The following is a 26,133-nucleotide window of genomic DNA, read 5'->3' as shown; positions in this document are numbered from 1 at the left end:
ATGAAGGATTATGTCAAAAACGACCTAAAGATTTTAAATTGTGATAATCTAAACATGTGAAACATAGCTTGAGCCGTTCAAGAGATACTATTTTAGGGGTAAATAAAGCTAATTATGCAAATCTATGTCATTGTCAATCTAACTTAACACATTTTAAATTGGGATAGCCAAAAATTATACTATCTCTTTAATTCAATTCATATTGCAATCCATGTTAACATAACAAAAGTTATTGTCCATCACAATGCAATTCACACATTACTTTTGATGTTTCTAATCTCTTTTTAATCACTTAATGGTCTGGTGAACCTAATTTTAAACTGATTTATCTCCTATAGATTGCCAAAACAACATAATAAAAATAGCTGTCTTTGAAGCAGCAAAATACAGTACAACCAATGATTTATAGTTTAATGTACTATTATGACAATACATTTGATGATTTTTCTGAATTAAACTATAGCACCTTTAGAAAAATTGTGTATAGTGTATATAACTGATTCAGAGCACATCCAGAGGATGTGGTCTTTTGATGCTTTACTCAAACTGTACTGGTTAATACAGTACTGTGATTAACATATCTAACTCTACTGGACACCAAACCCAGAACCTGTAGTACTATGCCCTTACAAACTGATCCGCAATACATACGGAAGTATACAGTATAATATTTTACAATACTTGAGTACAATTTTGTGCCATGACTGCTGATAGAAATAATAATCAGTCAATTTTTATTGATAGTAAAGGTGCGCTGTAGCGTTTTCTTTGGGCTGTTTTGAGATATATATCTTATTTGCTTTTGGATTAACTGGTTGATAAAATAGCTTGAGAAGATATCCTTATGGTGTGTTTGGGTGATTAAACCAAAGTACTCTGAGTACAAAGTTAGATTACACAGTGAAAATATATTTTGAATCAGTGGTTGAGTGGTGAAAGTTCCCCAAACTAAACTAATGATCATTGTTAGGTCTTAAAAGTAAGACTGGTTGTGTTACAAGTTAAACATTCGAAGGTTTGTCCGAAAAGTTCTGAGGTAAAATGATCTTGAGAAAACAACATGACAAATGAAAGAACTGCATCCCTGACAATTATTCTGTTATAACACTTCAGTTGCACCACCCAGTCACGTGTGGTTGTTGTGTACCTTTCTCCTGCCGAAGGTGACAAAAAAAGATCTACCCCTTCACCTCAGACCCCTTGAGAGTTGGCGCAATGTCATTACACTCAAAGGGCAAAAAGTCATCACAATGAAGCTGATAGAAGAGCGATCTCTGGGCCACCACCACTGCACTGCAGATACCAAAACATCGGTTGAGACCTTGATGCTATCTATGCCACAGCACAGACCCGCTCATGATATTTGGCTCTTGTCTTCCACCCGCACCTCAAAGTTTGGCACGAATATTATGCACCACAAACGTGCGTCAGGACAAACAGGGGAAACTGTGTCCTGATGTGTGGATCAGAGTAGTGCTGAACACGCCAATAATCCTACGAACGTAGTTACCCTCACTCTCCCTCACACCGGTGCTTGACTGCGATAAAGACCCAAAAATGCTATGAGAGCGAATGTGTGGAAACACACGACACACATCCAGCAAATAAAAGGCTCGTACATATGCCCTACAATTCCTACTCTGGCTAGGAGGGTGCATTTGCCGTTCCCTCCCCAGTCCTGTCCTCCATTTTTCAGAATTGACAGGATAACTAAGAGGCTTGTCTGCCCGTCAAAGTGTCCCACAGAGCGGTATCGCTGGTTATAGATCCGGCGATGGGTGTAGTGTTGAAAGCATGTTTGAGATGTGTTTTTTTGCAGGAGCACTGACACATGCTAGAGTTATAGGCTGTCTGTTTACATGCATCTCGGCCGTGATTGGTTGGTCTGAATGTAGCACATAATATTATTGGTCATGTCTTCTAGCGTAACTAGGCCAGTTTGCCTGGTAAATATTTTAGCATGTGTCCCTTTGACTTTGAATTAATTTGAAAAGCGACACATAACTGGTTCTGTGTTCATGGCAGTTATTTGAAGACGTTACTGTTACTGTATTGCACATTCTAGAATGACCTCATCCTCCTCAGCTTTTGATATCCTTCACAGCATATGCCCAAGTTTTGCTTCATCACTTTGAAATATTCAAGGCAAACTGCTGAGGCATGGGGTCATGTCCCTCTAGTTCAGAAGTATGTGACCAGAAACCATTATTACACACCAAGCGTGAGTTTAGCTCTGCATGCATGTATATTTTTATATGGGCTGGAAAATCTATAACATATTGTTATCTGGACAGTCATGAGCTTGGTGGATTCCGAGAGCTCAATACAAGGGCAGATGCATGTGATTAAAGCGTGTAAATCAATATCCGGTATCTATTTTCAATTCATTTTGTTGAACATGAATGAAGATACAGTATTCATGATTTTTTCTTAGATTATAAGTCATGCTTATTCTGAAAGGGACGGAACACAGCAGCAATATTTTAATCTTTAGTGTTGTTTGTTGTGTTCTGTTATATGCTCTTCCTCGGAGTGATGATGACTGATAGCACAGCCCAACGAGAACATCTATTCTGTTTGTGATTGTATCATCCTATTATCACTGGCACTGTAGCAGTTTGCAGTTCACTCATGAGTAAATATTGATTGATTTGCTTGTACAAGGAACACAAGCATCTTGTGTAAATACCTGTCTCAGTTGTGCCCGACATCACTGTTTATCAGAATCGGAGAAGCAGGCATGAGAATTACAAAAAAAAGTATAATAATGTACTTTATGGGTATTCATGCTTCAATCCATTTGTTTTTCACAATAAGGTCCCATCTGAAAGCAAGGTTTACCCTGCTCTGCGGTTCCAACTGGATCCGACCCACCCCCACATCCCAGCAGTCTCCCTTACGCCGTAGTGTCCCTGTCAGACACAATTAGATTCCTTCTCAGCTCTGCATTATGTACATAGGGAGAGCACAGAATGATTCTCTTATGTAACACTATGCGTATTAGCCTTGCGATTGAATTACCCAGCGGCGCCCATATACACCCCCAACCTAGTCCTAACCTTCCCGAGTCCATCTCTTTCTTAATGGGTGAGGTTTGCCCCCCTCGCCTGGTGCCAGAGTGAAGACAGAGCTTTTGACATGCCCTGGTTAGTCAGTGATACAGCTCATAATGGAGGTGGATACTGTTGATCTGAGGGCAGTCTGGGGAAGTTGGAGAGAGGCTGCCAGTGTAATTGCCTGCCGAGAAGAACGCAGCGGCAGTGATTTCCTTAACTCCTGCCGTTTCAAAATGCATCATGGGAGATGTACCAAATACTACTGAAGACATCTTCGTTGTGCTATATGTGATAGCATGTCATGTCAGCTTGTTGCAGCTGGCCACAGGCTCTCATTTCACTTTCTGACAAACATCCATCAGCTTTCGACAAAAAATGTTTTCCAGCAACACTTGATCAAAGAGCAGCTTATGCGCAGCATTATATCTTCGATGAGTTACGCACACGTAGATGTGGGTAAATGATGTGCCAGGGCAAAATTCAGTCATACACGCAGTGTCTACGCAGTATCTCTTTTTCCAACGGTCAAATTCAGTCAGACTTGTCTTACTTTATAAATATCTTTTACAGTAAGTATACATTGACTTTTAATAATTAGAAGGATGGCGATGGGATAAATAAAGACAGACAGCGTTAATATTGTTATAGCAGGTTGGAATAATCCCCTGCCCTAGTACATCAAGGTAATACATAACTGTCTTTATGACATCAGTGTCTCTAGTTTATAGCACACAACTTCACTGTCAGTGCAGAAATACATACTCCTTTATTTCCATATGATTGTGTATGGGGTAATTATGGGTTGATTCTAGTACAGGAACATTCTGGGTCATTGTGGGTAGGCTCTAGTACCAGAATGTTCTGGGTCATTGTGGATAGACTTTAGTACCATAACGTTAGGTTTATGGTGGGGAGCGTATTTTCCACCCTCTAATGGACTGAAAGCCTGTGGGCTCTGGCCAGACTGACTGTGTCTGTCAGTAAAAGGGCACAGAGAATGACTAAGCCCTAATTGACCAGATATCCTTCATTACACGCAGGCTTACAAACCCACTGCACTCTGTCCCCTAAGACTGGTTCTAAAGCACAAGGGCAGGCAGAAAGCTATTCTGGAAGATTAACATATGTTTAGAATGTTTTTAGAATGTTTTTTTCAGAATGACGTGAGTTTAGTTACTTGTATTTTGATTTCCAATGGACATGTAGCTGATTACGATGTAGTCACGTGTTCATTGTTGGATAATTGACTAGTCATGAATTACAGCTGTGACTTTAAATCATAAACAGATTTTATGCGTGCAGCTCAATTCTCTGTCTCTATTTCTTTTCTATGTAGAGCCATCTTGAATTTGGCAAGCTATCATTCTTCTGGACCTGACAATGTTTCGTAAGAAGAAAAAGAAGAGGCCGGATATCTCAGCACCGAAGAACTTTGAACATCGGGTGCACACCTCATTTGATGCAAAGCGGGGCTGCTTTGTGGGCCTGCCAACCCAATGGCACAGTCTGATAGAGAACCTCCGCAGGCCCAAGCCCATGGTGGACCCTTCTCATATCACCCCTGTGGACCTCAAGCCAAAGAAGGTACTGGCCGTTACTCTCACTCCACCTGTCCTTTTCCTCTGAACGTTTCGAGACAAAAGATAGCTGAGCGACAATTTTACCTCTCAGAATATTCCAACATTTGCAAGCCTCAAACCTCTCTGTCAAATAGGAACGCTTTAAGCTTTCAAATGACCCAGAGCTGCGGTAAACTTAGCCTGTCTCTAGTTTGAAGTGGCCCTAGTCCAGTAATGGCTGTGTGCTGAGGAAACTTTCTGTTCTGTCATATTGCTTTCTTATCTATCACAGCGTTGAGCTAATGACCCGGTTGTGTACACTGACTGTACAACGTGAATCCTTGGAGGGCTCTAAGATGTATTACTCCATGCAGGCAATTAATAACTATCCACGGTGCCTTTCCCACAGACAGACAGAAAGTGCAGGTACAGCAGTGGAAATGCCAGTGAGTGATAAAGCCTCTAAGGATTTCCACACTAGGCTGAATTCTAATGCCGATATGCTCCTTCTGAAAACGTTTCACATTTTCATTTTGAGCAAGTTTGAGCTTTATATAGCTACAATCCCTGCGTCAGCCTGAGAAGCAGATTCATATCTTTAACAGGATCATCCGGATTGGATTTGTTGTACAGTGGAGACTTCTGTTCTGTTACTAATGTAGCCTGTATTGCAGAAGGAAAGATTGGAGAGATGACAAAATCAAGACAACATTTAAGACGTTCAACAATTCAAAAATAACTCTCCATTTTGTCCTCTATAAAGAGGGTGCAGTGGGTTGTTAATTATTGTGGGTGAATGACCTGGGCAGCTATGAGAGCAGACTAGAGCACCAGAGAAATATAGGAGACTTGTGACAGTGAACAGAAATCGACTATAACCAGAGGATGAGTAATCAGCCAATGGGCCTTTTCTCTAACAGGTTAACTCTTCTGCCAACTTCTTTTCAAGTCTGTGTCATCTTGTTCTGTCAGATCAAGTTAATGCTCATTCTTTAGGTCATCGTGACGCGCGCTGCTTGTGATTTCACTCACTTGATAGAATCAGTTCATGTACAACACACACTGCAAAAAAGAAGTGCCTGCATTCAAATCAATAATACAAATGACATTATTTTTTCATCCAAACAGTAGATATTTATATTTCTAGATAAAACCCAATGGGAAAATGACTCAAATGTGGATGTTTTTAGAAAGCCAAATTTGGTCTTATAAAATGCTAAAACTGTCCTTTCAGATTCTAAAAATACCATGTCTTCAAGCGATGCTTGTCACCCTCATTGTTCCACTCAGCCCACAAGCCTCTCACAGTAAGTCACTCCACAATTATTCCAGTCAACATAGTCACCCGGGACAAAACTGCTCTTCCTTCAGACCATCGTGCGCGGGAGTATGATCGGCCACGGCGACTACATTTCGGCAATGATTTCCGACATGAGCCGGCTGTCCGTGACGAGCTCCAACTCCTTGAGGAAGAGCAGCCCCTCGTCCAGGAAGAGGGCCCAGTCCCTGGGCAGGCTCGGGGAGGTGACCGAGGGGGACGCCTACCAGTATGAAGGCCTGGGAGAGGACGAGCTGCAGCGGCAGTGGAAGGACAGGGCCGGTAACATCCACCGTGGGTCTGGGACGCCCCGCGCGGGCGTAACCCTGCAGCCCAACGGTGTCCTCCCCAGGGCTAAGTCCACCTACGAGGTGAGTGTCAGCTCCCTGGAAGGACCCCCGGCCCCCGTGCAGGGGCCCATTAGGGGGACTTATTTCGGCTGCGAGCTGGGCAGTCCGACGGAGAGACTGGTCGTGAAGAGAGACTTCCAGGTGCCTCAGGTTATGCAACACAACCAGAGGCCTGTCTCGTGCTTCTACAGCCCAGCCATCGCCGTCCAGCAGACCAGTTCCGACCGCAGTGGTAACCCCCCTCCAGAGTACCGACCCAACCTCTACATTCAATCCCACAACAGCCCTGGCAGACCTTATTCCTCCTATGACCTGAAGGTGAGCGTGTCACTTAATTATATATTATAGATATTGTCAAAGGCCAGCTGACGTGATCAATCAGGGACCGTAGCATATTGACAATTTTTCCCCTTGATTCTTTGAAAAGCTTTGGATATAATATGGACAGTGGTATTTCAAGAACCCAGTTTTGTTTTGGTGCATACATTTGTATACAAATATGAGCTCCCTTTAGCTCATAGCACACTGTATACCTGCATTAACGCTGCTAGCTTTTCACTGTGATAAAAGATGATTTGTCGCTATTGCTTCAGTGTGCTTGTAAATGTTGAGAGATGCTATGTTTGGCAAGATCTCAAGGGTACACTGAGGTACCTATTGCAACGTCTTAGCAGGGGGATCACCAGGTGAAGAGAATGCATAGTGTGAGGGTGAAGCACTATGATTTACATCCAATAAGAACGCTGGCCAAGGACCTTGGGAACACAGCCAACTTTACCTCTCTCTCTGTCCCTCTCTCTCTCCCTCCTATCATCCAGGCAGAGTCGGCTCTGAGGCACCACCAGTCAGGCTTTCTACCAAACACCACCAGCAGTCCCTTTATGAGTGGCATCCGACCCCACCGGACGGTGCGCTCCTCAGCCAGCTACACCCTGGGTTTGTCCCCTAACATGGGCTTGAGACCTAACGGCCCTGAACCCTTTCTGAGACACTCAGGCTGCCCTAACACCCCCTTTCCCAGGCAGGACAGCCCCTCCCAGCCCCGGCCCTCCCCCACAGGCTCTCTGGCAACCAGCCCCCCAGGTACATGCTCTCCTGCCTTCAGGCCGCCCCAGCATCCCCAGAAGCCCCCGCCAGACCCCCCCAAGGTGACCCATGAACAGTTTAAGGCAGCCCTGCACATGGTGGTGGACAAGGGCGACCCACGGTCCTACCTGGAGAACTTTGTGAAGATCGGAGAAGGGTCCACCGGGGTGGTGTGCATCGCTCGCGAGAAACACAGCGGCAGGCAGGTGGCCGTGAAGATGATGGACCTGCAGAGACAACAACGCAGAGAGCTGCTTTTCAACGAGGTATGGCGACCGGCCACCGGCAACATCCCCAGTAACCACCATTTAACCATAAGGCCACCCCAAATGACCGATTGATCATGTTGGGGTACACCGTGAACACATTTTATCACCTGAAACAGCGGGGTACGCGCCCCCTCAGGTCTGTCTTGTTCTGATGTAGTGGTAGATACCATGTGGTTCCTTTCTCCATAACACTACCCGGTAAACTTTCTTTTATAGCCACGAGTGCCATCTTGATAATCACCAGGTGCATTTACATGACCCCTCGAATTATCCAGTGTATGTGTTTGTCCAGGTGGTGATCATGAGGGACTATCAGCACAGGAACGTGGTGGAGATGTTTAAGAGTGCCCTGGTGGAGGAGGAGCTCTGGGTCATCATGGAGTACCTCCAGGGCGGAGCACTAACCAACATTGTGTCGGAAACCAGGTGGAACAGACATGAAGCACTACATCACCAGAAATAATGGCTGTCATGTAGGGGGCAAATGTATTGACGGGTCAAAATTAAATCTAGCAGGTCTTTTTGAAGAAACAAGATTTCGAGGTTTCCAATTGTCTTCAGTACCAATTCGAACAATTTGGGGGTAGTGTTGTACCAACTTGTTGAGAGGACAAGCAACTAAGCACATTTGCACTCATTCCCACTGAGGCTGGAGCAAAACAGTGTCCTCCTCCATACAGTGTCCTCCTCCATACAGTGTCCTCCTCCATACAGTGTCCTCCTCCATACAGTGTCCTCCTCCATACAGTGCCCTCCTCCTAAAGGAAACAGTCATCTGATAACATCATTTGATTTGTGCATGTTGAAATGACATGTGGGGAGGTAATATGAGCCAAAATAGGATTCTATCAATGTCCCTGTGCTGTTTGATTTATATGATACTGCATTAAATATGAGTAACATAATAGCCCACTTGATATCAGAGAAGGGGAATTTCACTGCATATTAACTCTACCTATCAATGTTTTTATAATCCAAATAGTTTTCACAATACAGAGACAGCATTTGTCCCCAGAAAAGGGTTTATATATAAAAATTCACCACAATCTGTAAATGGGCCTGAAAAGGATTTCTCTAATTTAACCAAGTAAGATTCCTTGGCATTATTATACAACCCAAATTGGTTTTCCAAAACAGTATTCTTCTCTATTCAAATATGAGTAAAAACACAGCACAAATGAGTGTTTTCCGTTTCCTTCCAGTTAAAAGGACAAGGAATCACAAATTCCTATGGATTAAAAAATAAAAAGGACATCAAATGAAAATCCCCCAAGGAAAAAAAATCAGCTTTTCCCAGTAGCAAATCATATACTTTTATGAGGAAAAAAAATGCCCCGACCCTAAAAGGGATTTTGGGGAAGTTGTTTTTGTAACACACTGCTTTAGTGATAAAAGTGACCTACTCTGTGTGAGAAAACAGCAGTAATGTAGCAGCGCAGCGTTTAATGGTTATTACTGCTCCACGCAGGCTAAGTGAGGAGCAGATAGCCACAGTGTGTGAGGCTGTGCTCCAGGCTCTGGCCTACCTCCACTCCCAGGGCGTGATACACAGGGACATCAAGAGTGACTCCATACTGCTCACACTGGACGGAAGGGTACACCTCTTCATTACCCAGAAATCTCTTTGAAAAACACAGCTGTTACTGTCTATGTAACTGTTGCTAATCGAATGATATCAATGTCCTTCGCAGATCAAACTGTCCGATTTTGGGTTCTGTGCTCAGATTAGTAAGGACATCCCCAAGAGGAAGTCTTTAGTGGGAACGCCCTACTGGATGGCACCGGAGGTGATCTCTAAATCCCCATACGGCACTGAGGTGAGAAAGAAAAGAATGCAAAACTACCCTGACTGTACGCTAACAGAAAGTCCTGGTGATTTACACAACAGCAAAGGCATAACTAACTCCATCCAAACCACCTGTGGATAGCCTGTATATTATTGCGTACTAATGGCATATTGAAAGCATCCGAAACAAACGGCGACGTCCGGTCTTCATGCCTGCAGCTGACGCGGCGATGTGCTGGTTGGTTGTGTCTGTCAGGTGGACGTGTGGTCTCTGGGCATCATGGTGGTTGAGATGGTGGACGGTGAGCCTCCCTACTTCAGTGAGACCCCGGTGGCAGCCATGAGAAGGCTGAGGGATGAGCCGGCTCCCACTGTACGGAATTCCACCCAGGTGAAAACGCAGGATTCACACATGGAGATGTGTACACACCCGCGCGCACACCTTTTTTCCCATTTAAACGTTGGCTAAATAAGCTTGTCCTTTCCGTAGATCTCCCCGGTGTTAAAGGACTTCCTGGACCGCATGTTGACCCGTGACCCAGTGGAGCGGGCCAGCGCCACCGACCTGCTGGAACACCCCTTCCTGCTGCAGAGCGGCACTCCACAGTGCCTCGTCCCCCTGGTGGAGCTGTACCGCAAGCGCATGTCCCGCTGCTGATGCCCTGGTGGAGCCTGGCTCCCGATCACTACTGTACCCTCCCGGAGTGTCACGTCCCAGGCCCAAACCCACCCAACGCCCAGCAGGGTGGGCGGGTGGGAGCACCAGAGAGCACGTCCAGAACCAGAGAGCATGGGACCCCATGACTTTCCTGGAAAACACTGGCAATTGTTACGCCGGACTCTCCTGGCTGTATGAGAACGAATGAACCCGATTCTGCCGCAGGGACCACGGCAGCAGGTGAGACGTTGGTAGACACACAGCATGGGCTTGGAAACCTAAGAAGCACTTTAGCAGCAAGTTGATGTAGTGTAACGACAGCATGCTAACAAACAGCATTCCTCACTCGTCTCAATAATGTCTGGGCCTACCTGTGGTATACCGATGGAATTCCTCTAGACACAGTACAACACAGTAGCTTTGGTGCAGTAAAAGACTTAGAATCCAAGGGAATTATGAAGTGTATTGAGAACCTTTACTGTTTCCCATCATAGTGCTTGGATACTAGTTGTGTATTTTCAGCTATAGGCTCAAGTTATGGTAGCTCATGACTTGAAGAAGAAGTGTGATGTTGCATACCTCTGACAGCTGGGACTTTGAGTGGAACATTGCATCTTGTAGGTGAGCAGTTTGCATGGCCAAACGAAGGCACACCTGGCCTAATTGGAACGTGAGATATCAGAGACATGAGAAACCGGCGTACAAGGACACAGTGACAGATGTAAAGTTGGTGTTTTGTTTTTACCAGGCTGAAGGAATCACGTTCCTTTATATATTTATTCTATTTTGCTTTTATGAAAAGTGTTGTGAACTGTTTGTAAGATGTGAAATTGCAAATAAACTTACATTTTTAGATTATCAACCTGAATTGTAGCAGATGAACAAATAATGTAAATAGAGATATTGTAAATGATGACTTAATACAGAGCTGTTGTGGTTACATGGGATGAAATACACCTTATTTGGAAAGGGTGTGTGTTTATGTCTGAATGCTGTGTTAAACATCCCTCCCACTGTATTGTGACCGACTGAACCACTGAACGTGAGTAGCTGCTGAAAATGTGTATGACAGTATTTGCATTGGTTTGCGTAGATAAAGCACACAGGCTTGGCATGTGATGCTGAAGAACGTCCACCAGCTGACAGCACATTGCACATAATCTTTGTATTCTTACCAGGGATACAACATACTATGTCATGTATTTGTATTTCTATGTAGGACATTAATGAAAAGAGAATTATACATTATTTACATTTTGTAAAAATAAATAAATGATGCACATTGACTCTTTATTGATCAGCTAACCACAAACATTGGCATCAATTATACATTTGCTGTCCCTCTTGCTCCGACACACACACAATGTATTAAACGCAGAAATGAAAACTCTGTCACATTTTGAAATATTTTTAACAACTACAACATAATACAGCATTGCCTAAGCATAATAACAGCATAATCGACCAAACACGATCAACAGAATGTACAGATTTTATTAATATCATTACATTATTTTGTTCAATAAAAGCAACATAGGCTTAGACTGCAATTTCTGCGTATGCTGTATTTCTACACATGACAAAATCCACAGACAAAAGCTAAAATCATTAGACAAGTTAACCAATCAGGAATTACAAGTTAACCTATTATTCCTTTTTTAAATCTAAGAAAACATTTGATATTCTACCACTCTGCTTGCTTAAATGTGTTTGCGTTCTTTTAAAAAAAACAGCTGCCACCTATTCGCCGAAGGGTACAACTTACTGGAGAGAGACACTGAGGGAACTGCTTTCAAACTCACACTTGACCCCGCTAATGCTGTCCACACTCGGCTGACTGTTGACCCTCTGGTGGGTGTGTGAAAAGGGGAATGTCTCGGACCGGGACATTCTCCCTCTGCCGTGTGAAGAACCAGTACAGTCAATGACCAGTCTCATGAACTCGGGGGCGGTGAATCGCCGCATCAATCGGTTCCCTAGCCCGCTGAACCCTGGAATTTTGTCCGGCTCCATTTCGGTTCTGTGAGAGAGTAGTTTATTGAGTCGCCCGTTCGGCGGCAGAAGACCGCGCTTCAGACTCCCTCCCCTGCTTGATTGGGAAACTTCATTATTTTCATTTTTTGGTGGCCTGGTGGAATCCTCAGGTGCTCTTGGCGATTTACTTTTCCCTTTTGAAAGTGCTTTTGGCGCAAGGACACTTTTGACAGTGTCATTTGTCACCTCACAGGTGCTCTCTTGATATTCAATCTTGGCAATCAGGGATCTCTCGTCCTGCAGCGAAGCTCTCTTTAATTTACTGCTTGATAGGCTTGTGTCACGCACATCGCCCTGATAGGACTGCTTTCTGCTGCTCAGGAGGTCTAGGTTAAGTGGCTTTGCTTTGCTCCGGAGTGGAATACTCTCTGGCACATCCTGTTTCATTCCTCTGTTTCTGCTGACGTCTTTCTGGCTTGACTCTGGGTGATGGCTCAGTGTTTTAACCCCCCTCGTGTCCCTTTGCTTACAGTTCTGTCTCTGTTTGGCTGTGAATATGTCATCCTTTTCTTCTTCAGATCGGGCCCTCTCTAGGTGATTGCCGTTTCGATCTAGGGATTGATTCTGGGATCTGATTCGCTCCCACAGCCCGCTGCCATCCCCAACCCTCAGCTGCCTCTGGAATACGCCAGGCAGGTGGTCTTCATCCTGGCTGTGGAACTGTCTGGAGAACCTCTCCAGAATCTGCCTGGGGAGCTTGTTGGGGGGATGGCTCTCCATCCCGGCTTCCTTCCCGATCCCGACCTCCCCCGGTATGTCGTCTGAAATCACCCCTCTTCTCCCAGAGTTTAAAGCCTGGACACACTGGTCGTGCCCAAAGTAACTGGCCACCTGGATTGCAGAATGACCCGCCTGGTTGGTGCGGTCCAGCTTCAGGCCTAACTTTTTAAAAGCCCTGACCAGGAACTCCAGCACCTGGCTGTGGCCACTGTAGGCGGCGTACATCAGGGCACTGTTGCCCCAGGCATCGGATACATCAGGGTCGGCGTTGAACTGCACCAGGAGTTTGACCGCGTCCAGGTGGCCCAGCTCACAGGCCAGACTCAGGGAGGTTCGCCCGCGCTCGTCTTGACAGTTCACGTCTGCGCCTTTCTCCACCAGCAGGCGGGTAAACTTCACCCTGCCGCCAGGGTCCCGCAGACAAACGGCAAACATCAGAGGGGTGCGGCCGTTTTCCGTCTTGGAGTTGATGATGCGGTTGTCCAGGGCGTCAAGGACGAAGCGTGCCAGGTGCACTTTGCCATCGTGCATGGCATCCAGGAAGGTCTTGGTGCCAGAGCCCTGGCGCAGGTCCTTAGGTCGCATCATGTTTAATTGTCACTTCTGGAGGGGAGTTTAGACTGTGTGCTGAGACAGAAAGGAAGAGTAAATCAGGGCCCTCTCTGACAGTGAGTGTATTTACCTCAGAGTGAGCCTCGCTGAGGAGCTGCCAGTGTTTTTATACCATTCTCTCCACACGCCCTCCCTGCGTTGCCAAGGAAACAGCCATCTGAGGACCATAATGCCACTGCATTATCCATTCAGAATAACCTCCCTCTGCCGGGAGGAAATGCTGTTTCAACTGAATAATCACTCGAGGAAACATGATCAGTGTTTTTAATTCGTGTCAGGCAGAAGTGGCAGCAAAGGAGATGCTTAAATTAGTCTGTTTTTCCACAAGGTTTCCATTGTTTCACACCATTCTTTTCATCTATTTGTCACTTGTTAAAGATTTTAAAGAATATATTATTGCCAGGTTAGGAGCAGTGATGTATTATTGCCAGGATAGGAGCAGTGATCTCTAATCAGACGGCACATTTGGGTTTTAGGACGGAATTGACATTAGATTGCTTTCGAGGTGTTTTTATCATTCTGGAAAAAACACTAGCTCACCCCTATGATACAATGTCAATGAATTGAGGTATTATTTACATAGTGTAGACACAGCCATGTGCTCTCTCATGCCAGGAAACCTGGCCCTCCACTGCCTTTGATCACTTTGATCTCTGTACAAAGACATCTATTTAACCTGCTGCATGCTGAGATACTAATAGTATCCATGTTCTGTTTACTTGATTGGTGAAAGGTCTGTGAACAAACAATAGCTACTTTGGTGAATTCTGTTGAATAAGCAAGGATATTATTATATTATTGTTATGTAATACAAGTTAATTCATTTGAGGCTTGCGTTCATATAACATTGTTCATGTTCCCCTCAACATTTCGCTTTCAACAAGTTGGCTATGTCAAAGTTCATCTGCATTCACCTTTGGGAGTCTAGCAGTCAAGGAAGAGGAGAATAGAAAATGCTAAAAGTAAGAAAGGTGGTTTTTAACTGATGCCCAACAGCCATCCCCGCCATTGCCCTCTAATGATTTTAATGAGGTTTTAATTGCTAATATAACACACAGCAGGAGCCACACTGGACCCATATAGTGTAAGTGAGAGAAGCAGCACTTCCTTCACCTGTTCACCAGCCGGTCAACATATATCCTCATCAAAACCCGCAGTGGGTTTCTGCTGGGCCAGGTCCATTATCGCACCATTAGGTCTCCGGTTCTCTCTCAGATGTTGTTTATCAGAGACAATGTGATACAGTTAGGTATGAAATATGTCTGAAACCCATGTGACCAGGAATTGACAAATATACGATGTTTGCAATAAATGTGGTGATAATGAATAATTGAAATATTGCAAATGTTTAGATGATGTTTATTTATCGCCGACACTGTGGCCCTACCCGGGGGAGGCCCCGGACAGGGCCCAACAGGCAGGAAATCAATCCAACCACATTGCCAGGCATCAACCAAAGGAACACCCACCAACCGCGACCATCCTGAATGAGTATTGCCAGCAGAGTACAGCCCAGTTGCGCAACAGAGAGACAACAACAAGCCAGTGACTCCACCCACGATTGGCATTGGAGGGAGGGCATCCCAGTGGTGATGAGAGCCCACCTAGCAAGACAGCAAGGGTGGACAGAATCAACCCTTTCTGGTCACCTTCACGCCCCTGGGCTACACCTAATCATAGACCGTGCTGTAGAGATGAGTCTTTAGTATACACTTGAAAGTTTGCACTGAGTTTCCATTTCTAACCTTAACTGGCAAATCATTCCACAGTAGTGTAGCTCTATGAGAAAAGGCCCTGCCTCCAGCTGTTTGTTTAGAAATTGTAGGTACAATTAAAAGGCCTGCATCTTGCGATCGTAAGTTACGTGTAGGTATGTATGGCTGGATCATTTCAGCGAGGTAAGTAGAAGCAAGTCCATGTATTGATTTATAGGTTAACAATAAAACCTTAAAATCAGCCCTAACCCTAACAGGAAGCCAGTGTAAGGACGCTAGTACAGGAGTAATGTGTTCACATTTTGTTGTTCTAGTTAGGATTCTAGCAGCCGTGTGCAGCACTAATTGAAATTTGTTTATTGATTGTCAGTGTAATCGGAAAGAAGAGCATTGCAGTAATCTAGTCTAGAAGTAACAAAAGCATGGATTTGTTTTTCTGCATCAGTTTTTGATAGAAAGTTTCAGATTTTTTCAATGTTTCGAAGATGAAAACAAGCAACTCTTGAGTCAGGGTCAAGGGCAACGCCGAGGTTTCTTACAGTTTTTTGGGATACGACCATGCAGCCGTCGAGGTTCACAGTGAGATCTGCTAACAACGCTCTTTGTTTTTTGGGTCCTAAAACGAGGATTTCTGTTTTTCTTGAGTTTAAGAGCAAGAAGTTCACTGTCATCCACTTCTTAATATCTAAAACTCATGCTTCCAAAGCATTTGGGGCAATAACAATAACTCACAATAACGTGGTTGCATAAGTGTGCACACCCTCTTATAACTGGGGATTTGGCTGTGTTCAGAATTAACCAATCACATTCAAACTCATGTTAAATAGAGGTCATTACACACCTGTCATCATTTAGAGTGACTCTGATTAATCACAAAAAAAAGTTCAGCTGTACTAATAGGATTTTCCTGACATTTTCTTAGTTCCATCTTAGAGCAAAAGCCATGGTCCGCAGAGAGCTTTCAAAGCATCAGAGGGATCTCATTGTTGAAAGATATCAATCAGGAGAAGGGTACAAAATTATTTCTAAAGCATTACATTTACCATGGAACACAGTGAAGACAGTCATCATCAAGTGGAGAAAATATGGCACAACAAAGACATTACCAAGAACTAGACGTCCCTCCAAAATTGATGAAAAGACTGGTCTGGAAAGATTCCAAGAGCCCTACAGCAAAATTTAAGGAACTGCAGGAATTTCTGGCAAGTACTGGCTGTGTGCTACATGTGACAACAATCTCCCGTATTCTTCATATGAATGGGCTATGGGGTAGGATGGCGAGATGGAAGCCTTTTCTTTCAAAGAAAAACATCCAAGCCTGGCTGATGTTTGCAAAAACAAACATCAAGTCTCCCAAAAGCACGTGGGAAAATGTGTTATGGTCTGATGAAACCAAGGTTGACCTTTTTGGCCATAATTCCAAAAGGTATGTTTGGCACAAAAACAACACTGCACATCACTCAAAGAACACCATACCCACAGTGAAGCATGGTGATGGCATCATCATGCTTTGGGGCTGTTTTTCTTCAGCTGGAACCGGGGCCTTAGTCAGGGTGGAAGGAATTATGAACAGTTCCAAATACCAGGCAATTTGGGCACAAAACCTTCAGGCATCTGTTAGAAAGATGAAGAGGACGTTCACCTTTCAGCACGACAATGACCCAAAGCACACATCCAAATCCACAAAAGCATGGCTTCACCAGAAGAAAGTTAACGTTTTGGAATGGCCCAGCCAGAGCCAAGACCCTGTGGGGTGATCTGAAGAGGGCTGTGCACAGATGTCCTCGCAATCTGACAGATTTGGAGTGCTTTTGCAAAGAAGAGTGGGCAAATATTGCCATGTCAAGATGTGTCATGCTAATAGACTCCTACCCAAAAAGACTGAGTGCTGTAATAAAATCAAAAGGTGCTTCAACAAAGTATGCATTTAAGGATGTGCACTCTTATGCAACCAGGTTATTGAGTTTTCTTTTTCTTTTTTTTTTGTTCACGTTATTGGTCACAATAAAGGTGGAAAAAGTTCTGACATGATTTATGTTTGTCTCATTCTTTTACATCACAACAACCTGGCATTTTACAGGTGTGTGTAGACTTTTTATATCCACTGTATATCTCAGTGGTGAAAATAATGTGTTTCACCAGATTTAGCTAAGAGCTCTTTTTTAGTCATGAGTCATTCCACATTCACCCTTTTGATTTCCATGATACATTTCCAGTTTACCCTTTAAGGTATGCATTTTGCCCTTCAAAAGAAATAGTCAGTAACTGATCCCTAGCTGAAACTCAACTTCAGAGAATCCATTTTCCACATACTTTTATTTCCTGGTAAAAGTTAATAGTGTTGTGTCAGCGCTGGATGTTCTGAGACGTCTGATTTATCAGGAAGCGTCTCTGCTTTACTCCACCATCCTACTTTAATTACTGCTAACACACTCTTTCCATACCAATGAGAGAGTGTGTTGATGATGCCACCTCTGTCTCCTCCAATGCTGATTAGATCTTAATCAGGTCAATAAGATTCAGAAGATTTTGTTAACTAAGCAAATAGACAGTAAGAACTTAATCCCAGGACACCAAATTAGGTCAGATCAATTTCCTTCAAAAGCAATATGGTAATAGAATCATCACTAGATCTCAAACCATGTCAGCAGACTCATCTCAGCAGAGTGAACTAGCTAATGTAATTATCAGAGTCATAGATACTAGACCACCTTGTGGAAGATGACTAAGGGGAAAGTTGCACAGAACTTGATGAAAGTTGTGCTATTCATGCATCCTCTTATCTGGTATTCCAGTGGAGTGCTTGCAGCCCTTGGCGGCTATTTCAGAGCTGTATCGCTCCAGAAATAGACTTGAGCTCTCAGACTGAACCGAGTCTTAGCAGGGAGTCAGCAGGCTGTGTTTGAGTTATTATGTTGGCTGGCACACTTCTCTCGAACTCCAGATATGCTGTGATTGTTGACATTTCCGGGGTGTGCCTTTTGGGGTGTTCATTATATATTTGAGGAATTATGATCTGATCCAGGAATAGCTCAGGATCTGTGGGTGTCATGCCGTTCATATGCAATTTCCATGTATACTTTTCCTGCATCGTCCTAATGCATGCTATGTGCGATCAAAAGGAGTGCCGAAGAAGAGCAGTCATTGAATATGTTCAAAACAATGAAACGGTTGATTTGGTTTGTCTTTAAAGACAATCACAATCCTCTCTGTTCGGATAATAGAATGAAAATGACTGAGTTCGTCAATGCAGCGTCTGAATGAGCTGGACACATGGGGCTGGCTAATTGAACAGATGTATGCAGGGAAAGCAACGATGCCACTATAAATACTCTATCTCCCATTCCCTGCTCTCTCGTACCTAGAGGCAGCCCCTTAGAATTGCTGATCAGAAATAAAGGCTCATGTACCATCAGTCGTAATGTCTGAATCAACCTCTAGGGAGGGAACACTTATAGTATGAACACTAAATCAACAAGTCTCTCAAGGCACAGTTCAGAAGAAAAAAGGTGTGGATGGCAGAGAATTCTCCTCAATGGTATCCTCCAGGGGAATGTTTTATTATTTTGAATGACAGGACAGAAGGAAAGACGGCCCAGGGAGAAATATATGCAGACGGAGACTGAGAACAAGGCCTCTGACAGCTGGCCAATCCGGGACCTCCTCACATAACTCTTATGATTAGAAAATCATGAACAGGAGAGAGATTGGGACTTTTTTCAGGGAGACAGTTAATTAGTTTTACCTGTAAACACCTAACTGTTTTCAAAAGGTTCACAACCCATTTGGACTGTCTCCTTTCAGAGTCTGTCTTAATTGGAGCACACCTGAGCATGGCAGCCTTGAGATGGGATTACTGTGAATACACTGAGGAAAACAGGATGTCTCGCTTTCACTTTCCTTATACCGCTTCTCCCATGGCGACTTTCAGTTGAGAAAAATAACAAGTTGGGCAATTAGAAAGAACAATTTTAATTAGCCAAGGAGGCAGGTTAACTAGCGGTTAAGCAGGTTGCTCATTCTAATTCTAAGTCTGTCTGGAAGAACTTGCAGGGTAGTGAGTTGGCAACTAGAGGTTGCTGGTATCAAATCATATACTGTATATCATTGCTCTAGTGTCGGTTTTTCCTCATCAAAGTCTGATGGCACTTACATCCTTTGAATTGGCACAAGCACATGGTAGCTTGGGTTCAGGGGAAGTTATCACACATTGAAAGGAAGCAGCTGGTCTGCGGTCATGGGGCTGGTCCATGTTCTTCTCTCTGAGGAGGGTCAGCAGAGGCCAGTGCTACCCTCCATAATAGGGAAACAGTCCCATACAACTGCACAGCCTCTCTTGTGAAAATATTCCTTTAACTTGAATTAAAAGTTTTACCTCTAGCATTAAGTGTTTACCTCAGAGGAATTGAAGTTAGACAGTCAGGGTGGGTTGTTGTGAGGGTTGTAGTTCAGTAAAGGAACCAGCACAGCACAATGGAGAACCATTACGGAGGCCTTTTCAACTGCGGAACCCTGCAACACGCTGTGACCTGTCAATCACCTGGGCCTCAGCATGTTAGTGACCATAAAGTTGTCCCCCTGTCCCTCTGTGATCACAGCCATTATGGCCTTCCTTCCCCTCCCATGACCAGATGGTAATTACAAGGCAGTATCATCACCCTTTGGATTTAAGATCACTAATATCAGCTCTCTCACTGAGCCACTGGACAACCAGGAATTAAAACCCAAACCCCAGTTTTTTTATCTGTTCTCTGTGTTCAGTGAGTGGCGGAACCCTGATTAAAAGGATTAAAAGTACATGTAGGACACCATATCAGGCAGCACTGTGTGTCACGGTCGTGGGATGAAGAGGACACAGGCGCAGAGTAGAGGTAGGTAAGGTAATCCATTTAATACAAAATAAAGAATGCAGGACTCCAACAAAACAAAAAGCAGCAACCAGTGACGTGGGTATTCCTTACACAGGATAAACAAAACCAAAATGAACCACGCCTTGGGGCCTACAAACTAAACTTAAATAGGGTCCCCAATTGGAGGCAATGACTAACACCTGCCTCCAATTGGGGAAACCAAAAAAAGGAGTAGAGGTGGCTAAAGGCCACCTCCTGTCCTGTCCTGGCTATGCCCCGAGCCCAGCGCAGAGATGGCTAGGGGCACAGCCAGGACGTGACAGTACCCCCCCCCAAAGGCGCGGGCTCCCGACCGCAAGACCGGGACGACCACACCCGGACCGGCGGAGGCTCAGCGCCCGGAGCCGCCGGCACAGGCCGGGGAGGCGGAGCCGCAGGGACAGGCCAGGGAGGCAGAGGGTCAGGAGACGGGAGAGCCGGCGGAGGGACAGGAACCGGCAGGAGAGCCGGCGGCGGGTCGACAGCCGGCGGAGGAGCAGGAGCCGGGGGAACGTCGACAGCCGGCGGAGGAGCAGGAGCCGGGGGAGGAGCAGGAGCCGGGGGAGGCGGCGGAGGAATAGGAGACGGGGAAACCGGCGGAGGGTCAGGAGCCGGCGGAAGAGCCGGCGGAGGAGCAGGAGACGGGGGAGCCGGCGGAGGAGCAGGAGACGGGGGAGCCGGCGGGGGAATAGGAGCCGGCGGAGGAGCAGGAGCCGGGGGAGGCGGCGGAGGGTCCGGAGCCGGCGGGAGAGCCGGCGGAGGAGTAGGAGACGGGGGAGCCGGCGGGGGAATAGGAGCCGGCGGAGGAGCAGGAGCCGGGGGAGCCGGTGGAGGAATAGGAGACGGGGAAACCGGCGGAGGGTCAGGAGCCGGCGGAGGAGCAGGAGACGGGGGAGCCGGCGGGGGAATAGGAGCCGGCGGAGGAGCAGGAGCCGGGGGAGGCGGCGGAGGGTCCGGAGCCGGCGGGAGAGCCGGCGGAGGAGTAGGAGACGGGGGAGCCGGCGGGGGAATAGGAGCCGGCGGAGGAGCAGGAGCCGGGGGAGCCGGCGGAGGGTCCGGAGCCGGCGGGAGAGCCGGCGGAGGAATAGGAGACGGGGGAGCCGGCGGAGGAATAGGAGCCGGCGGCAGGTCGGCAGCCGGCGGAGGAGCAGGAGCCGGGGGAGCCGGCGGAGGGTCCGGAGCCAGCGGAAGAGCCGCCGGAGGAGTAGGAGCCGGGGGAGCCGGCGGAGGAATAGGAGACAGGGGAGCCGGCGGAGGAATAGGAGCCGGCGGCAGGTCGGCAGCCGGCGGAGGAGCAGGAGCCGGGGGAGCCGGCGGAGGGTTGACGGCCGGCGGGGGAGCAGGAGCCGGCGGAGGAGCAGGAGACGGGGGAGCCGGCGGGGGAATAGGAGCCGGTGGAGGAGCAGGAGCCGGGGGAGCCGGCGGAGGGTCAGAACCCTGTGGGAGAGCCGGCGAAGGAGCCGGAGACGGGGAAGCCGGCAGAGGGTCAGGGAGAGCCGGCGGAGGGTCAGGGAGAGCCGGGACAGGCGAGGGCGCCGCTGAGGCCGGGACAGGCGAGGGCGCCGCTGAGGCCGGGACAGGCGAGGGCGCCGCTGAGGCCGGGACAGGCGAGGGCGCCGCTGAGGCCGGGACAGGCGAGGGCGCCGCTGAGGCCGGGACAGGCGAGGGCGCCGTAGGACCAGTCATCCGCGGGGCCGGGCGGCGGCGGCCAGTCATCCGCTGGCCCGGGCGGCGGCCAGTCCACGGCGGGTCCTGGCGGCGGCGAAAACAGGGCAGCGGGAGGAGCTGGCGGCTGAGGCCACTGGGCAGCGGGTGGAGCTGGCGGCTGAGGCCACTGGGCAGCGGGAGGAGCTGGCGGCTGAGGCCACTGGGCAGCGGGAGGAGCTGGCGGCGGAGGCCACTGGGCAGCGGGAGGAGCTGGCGGCGGAGGCCACTGGGCAGCGGGAGGAGCTGGCGGCGGAGGCCACTGGGCAGCGGGAGGAGCTGGCGGCGGAGGCCACTGGGCAGCGGGAGGAGCTGGCGGCTGCGGCCACTGGGCAGCGGGAGGAGCTGGCGGCTGCGGCCACTGGGCAGCGGGAGGAGCTGGCGGCTGAGGCCACTGGGCAGCGGGAGGAGCTGGCGGCTGCGGCCACTGGGCAGCGGGAGGAGCTGGCGGCTGCGGCCACTGGGCAGCGGGGGGCGCTGGCGGCGCTGACTGCGGCTCCCAGGCAGCGGGGAACGCTGGCTGCGGCTCCCAAGCAGCGGGGGGCGCTGGCTGCGGCTCCCAAGCAGCGGGGGACGCTGGCTGCGGCTCCCAAGCAGCGGGGAGCGCTGGCTGCGGCTCCCAGGCAGCGGGGAGCGCTGGCTGCGGCTCCCAGGCAGCGGGGGACGCTGGCTGCGGCTCCCGGGCAGCAGGGGGCGCTGGCGGCGCTGGCTGCGGCTCCCAGGCAGCGGGGGGCGCTGGCTGCGGCTCCCGGGCAGCAGGGGTTGCTGGCGGCACTGGCTGCGGCTCCCAGGGAGCGGGGAGCGCTGGCTGCGGCTCCCGGGCAGCAGGGGGCGCTGGCTGCTGCTCCCAGGCAGCGGGGGGGCGCTGGCTGCTGCTCCCAGGCAGCGGGGGGCGCTGGCTGCTGCTCCCAGGCAGCGGGGGGCGCTGGCTGCGGCTCCCAGGCAGCGGGGGGCGCTGGCTGCGGCTCCCAGGCAGTGTGGGGCGCTGGCGGCGCCGGCTGCGGCTCCCGGGCAGCAGGGGGCGCTGGCTGCGAGAACCGGTACGGCGGGTCCCAATAGCCCCACCAGTCCTCGCACCTCCCTACATCAGGGAAAGCCCTCATAGGCCCCACCGGCGTTGTTGCCCGACGCCTAGGAGCTGGCACCGGGCAGGGCTGGGGCACCTGGACTACCCCACACGTGAGCACGGGTGGCACGGCCGCGTCCTGCCACTCCGCTTGCCTCCACGGCACCCCCCCAAGAAATTCTTGGGGCAGGCACACGGAGGTTTGCTTCCGTCGCCTCTTTCGACGTCTCCTTGTGGGTGGACGCTGTGTTGGCCCGGTGTGCCGCAGGGGACGGTAGGGGTTCTCCTCCTCCTCCTCAGTGTCGCTGTCAGGCCAACCGAGGAGTTCCCCTACCGTCCATTTCTGCCGTGTCCCTTTGTGGTGGTTCATTCTGTCACGGTCGTGGGATGAAGAGGACACAGGCGCAGAGTAGAGGTAGGTAAGGTAATCCATTTAATACAAAATAAAGAATGCAGGACTCCAACAAAACAAAAAGCAGCAACCAGTGACGTGGGTATTCCTTACACAGGATAAACAAAACCAAAATGAACCACGCCTTGGGGCCTACAAACTAAACTTAAATAGGGTCCCCAATTGGAGGCAATGACTAACACCTGCCTCCAATTGGGGAAACCAAAAAAAGGAGTAGAGGTGGCTAAAGGCCACCTCCTGTCCTGTCCTGGCTATGCCCCGAGCCCAGCGCAGAGATGGCTAGGGGCACAGCCAGGACGTGACACTGTGGTTTTGCTTGGATCACCATTGCTGGAGTCTGTCTAGATTTTAAACATGTCTGGACACCATTTCCTTCTTTCTAGTGCTATAACACACCCTTGACTGAATTAACCAGTCATCCGGCTCTTAGAAAGCATCATCAGCATCCCTAACCATTCTCTAGAGACGCTCACCAACAAGGCAGGATTCTCCGAAAAAAACATCTACTGAAGATTATTTGGACACATCCATATTGTCCAAACAAGTCAGATCGATGCAGTTCGGCATTTCTGTAGACCAAAAAAAACACATTTCGTCAAAACAATAATAACATAAATAACAACTGAGATAAGAGGTTCTGTGCGGCAGGAGACATCTGTATCCATCCTAGATCCATCACGTTTGGCATTTCTGCTTGAAATTCCCAGCTTGTCTTTGGACGGGCTCTGAGGAGGAGACAGACGCCCAGAGAGCCTCCTCTCCATTTCTCCCCCCTGACAGGCCCTATTTGTGGCCTTCCAGCCTGGCTTGGCAGTGACAGCTCAATAAATTGGCCAATTGGATAACAAATGTATTTCTGTGATGGCCACATTGTTGGGAGACGTTGCCTCGCTCGGCCACACCTGGAGTAATGGCCTGCCAGGTGATCCCATTCACACAGGAAGACTACTGTTGTTACACTGTATTCAGATTATGCAACTGGAAATGAACAATAACGACATTCCTGGAAAAACTAACTGACAATGACAATCTATAGGCAATGTTTCAAAGCAAGCGATTTATTAATTATTTGGTTCTGGCTTAGCAATGAAGTTAAGAATGTTATGTTATGCTGAAGAAACATTTCTTTGCTCCTCTGGCAGCTTGGCATCATACTGGGTTCACTTCCACAAGGAAAAGCTTGTAAGTGCTTTTGAAATATTTGTGGAGAAGAGGTGAGCGCACGCATCGTGGCGTCATAACAACGCTACGGTCACTGTTCGTAACTGTTGTTGTTTTGTCGTACTTTTGCTCTCCCCAAAATCATGCAGCAACATCTACTCATCTCACTGATGATGGACCTATTTTAAAAAGAGTGTGGAACCATTATGCAGGTATCGCTAGGCAACAGTGATCAAAATGTTAAAATGTTCATGTGCAAACAATTAACACATAGACATTACACGCAGAGTATGAATCAGCCCGCCCTTCACGGTACCAACATAGGCCCTCTTGAGGTGACGCACCGGTTAAAATGCCATTTTTTAACGCTATGCCTTTGGTTCTCAATTTGACTGGACTCTTGAAAACCCATTGTATCCTCAGGCTATAGATGTCCTGGCCTTTGGTGTCGTGTGTGTTGGGATGCTGATCCCACTCGAGCCCACACATTGTGTGGTTAATAACCTGCCCTAACTCAGCCCACACAGTCTGCTACAGAATCTTCCCTTAGGAAACAGAGGGAGATAGGAGCTGTGCACCGTTTGACTTGTCCTTGACTACGTGTCTCTCATTTAGATTCACTTTTCTCTGCTTTAGTTCTCATACAACCACCCATTCTTTGTCATTTCAGTCATCTGGAATTCTTATGTCATAGCCTATTCTTTTTATTTTTCTTCTCTCGTTCTCTCTCTGTCTCGCTTTCTCTCTCACACACATCATGTACATGGAAATCGAATCAAAGTGACAAACAACACCGAATGACACAATCCAGATTGATGGTCAAAATGCAGGCGCATTTCCAGTGACTGACTGTATCCCTGCCGCAGATCTGGATCACTGAGGCGGTGGATTGTTCCGTCTGGGATTTTTCTAATCCACTGTAAGTGAAACACTGAGTTTCCTGGACTGGGAGCTCTCCACAGATGACCTGAGTGGACGCTTCCTGCCCAGGACCTTCCCACTCCAGCTGGTGGGTGAAAGGCTGCCGGCCCTTATGTAACATTATGACAGCAGTGACTCAAGGCTGAGTGGTGTCACACATTCAGCAGTGTGTGAGGTGACGGGAATCTCAGGCACAAGCTGTCCTTACCGCCAGAGCAAATGTCTTGTGACACTGATACACTCATTTTTAAAATGTCAATGCATTAGGACATGGGAGCGATCCAACTCAAAAATGGAACTTTCAACCTGAACCCGAAAGCAAGCATTTTGGCTTGTCATAGTGCCAAAGACAGGGCATTTACTAAGATATTGCTTGCTGTAATGATGTAGAAAAGCGTTATGCCACAGAATGTATGTTAAGGTCTGCTGAACAAATCCCTGTGGCTCTGTCTGATGTGACAAATTGCCTTAAAGCACTTTCCCTCATCTAGCTACTGTGGATGAATGTCTGATATCAAAGTATTCCTCAGCTCCTAATGTCTGGTATGGCACTTGTGCCTTCCACGTGCCTTTCCACCGCCTCTCCTTGTGAAAACGAATCAGCCATTTGGAGCTGTAATTATGGAGAATTATGAATATGTAAGTCCATTGTGTGACTGATCATTAGAGGCAGAAAATATCTACATTATAATATCGGCAAGAGCCAAAAACCCCACTTCTGCTTTACATGTCTCCTTCACTCACGTGCTCATCATCATCATCTGCTTCAGTACAAAAGAGCATGGGAGCTCAGACATCATGAGTAGTTAAAAATAGG

The 26,133-nt window shown here is 47.8% G+C and overlaps 2 protein-coding genes across 2 annotated transcripts; one reads left to right on the top strand and one right to left on the bottom strand.

Moving 5' to 3' along the window:
• The first annotated feature begins 4,392 nt into the window (after positions 1–4,392).
• Positions 4,393–11,368, top strand: LOC105026243 (serine/threonine-protein kinase PAK 6). Its single transcript, XM_029125698.2, has 8 exons — positions 4,393–4,640; positions 5,987–6,601; positions 7,102–7,635; positions 7,931–8,064; positions 9,107–9,233; positions 9,330–9,455; positions 9,681–9,815; positions 9,915–11,368. The coding sequence occupies exons 1-8, from the start codon at positions 4,437–4,439 to the stop codon at positions 10,080–10,082; spliced, it is 2,043 nt and encodes a 680-aa protein (XP_028981531.1). The 5' UTR covers positions 4,393–4,436; the 3' UTR covers positions 10,083–11,368.
• A 63-nt stretch (positions 11,369–11,431) lies between these two features.
• LOC105015640 (ankyrin repeat domain-containing protein 63) lies at positions 11,432–13,513 on the bottom strand. Its single transcript, XM_010878939.4, has one exon. It carries the CDS (start codon positions 13,422–13,424, stop codon positions 11,844–11,846), a length of 1,581 nt encoding a protein of 526 aa, XP_010877241.1. The 5' UTR covers positions 13,425–13,513; the 3' UTR covers positions 11,432–11,843.
• Between the last annotated feature and the right edge of the window lie 12,620 nt (positions 13,514–26,133).

The sequence above is a fragment of the Esox lucius genome, chromosome 15 (assembly GCF_011004845.1).
Source record: "Esox lucius isolate fEsoLuc1 chromosome 15, fEsoLuc1.pri, whole genome shotgun sequence".
Taxonomy (NCBI): Eukaryota; Metazoa; Chordata; class Actinopteri; order Esociformes; family Esocidae; genus Esox; species Esox lucius.
This window is presented reverse-complemented; position numbering and strand designations above follow the sequence as displayed.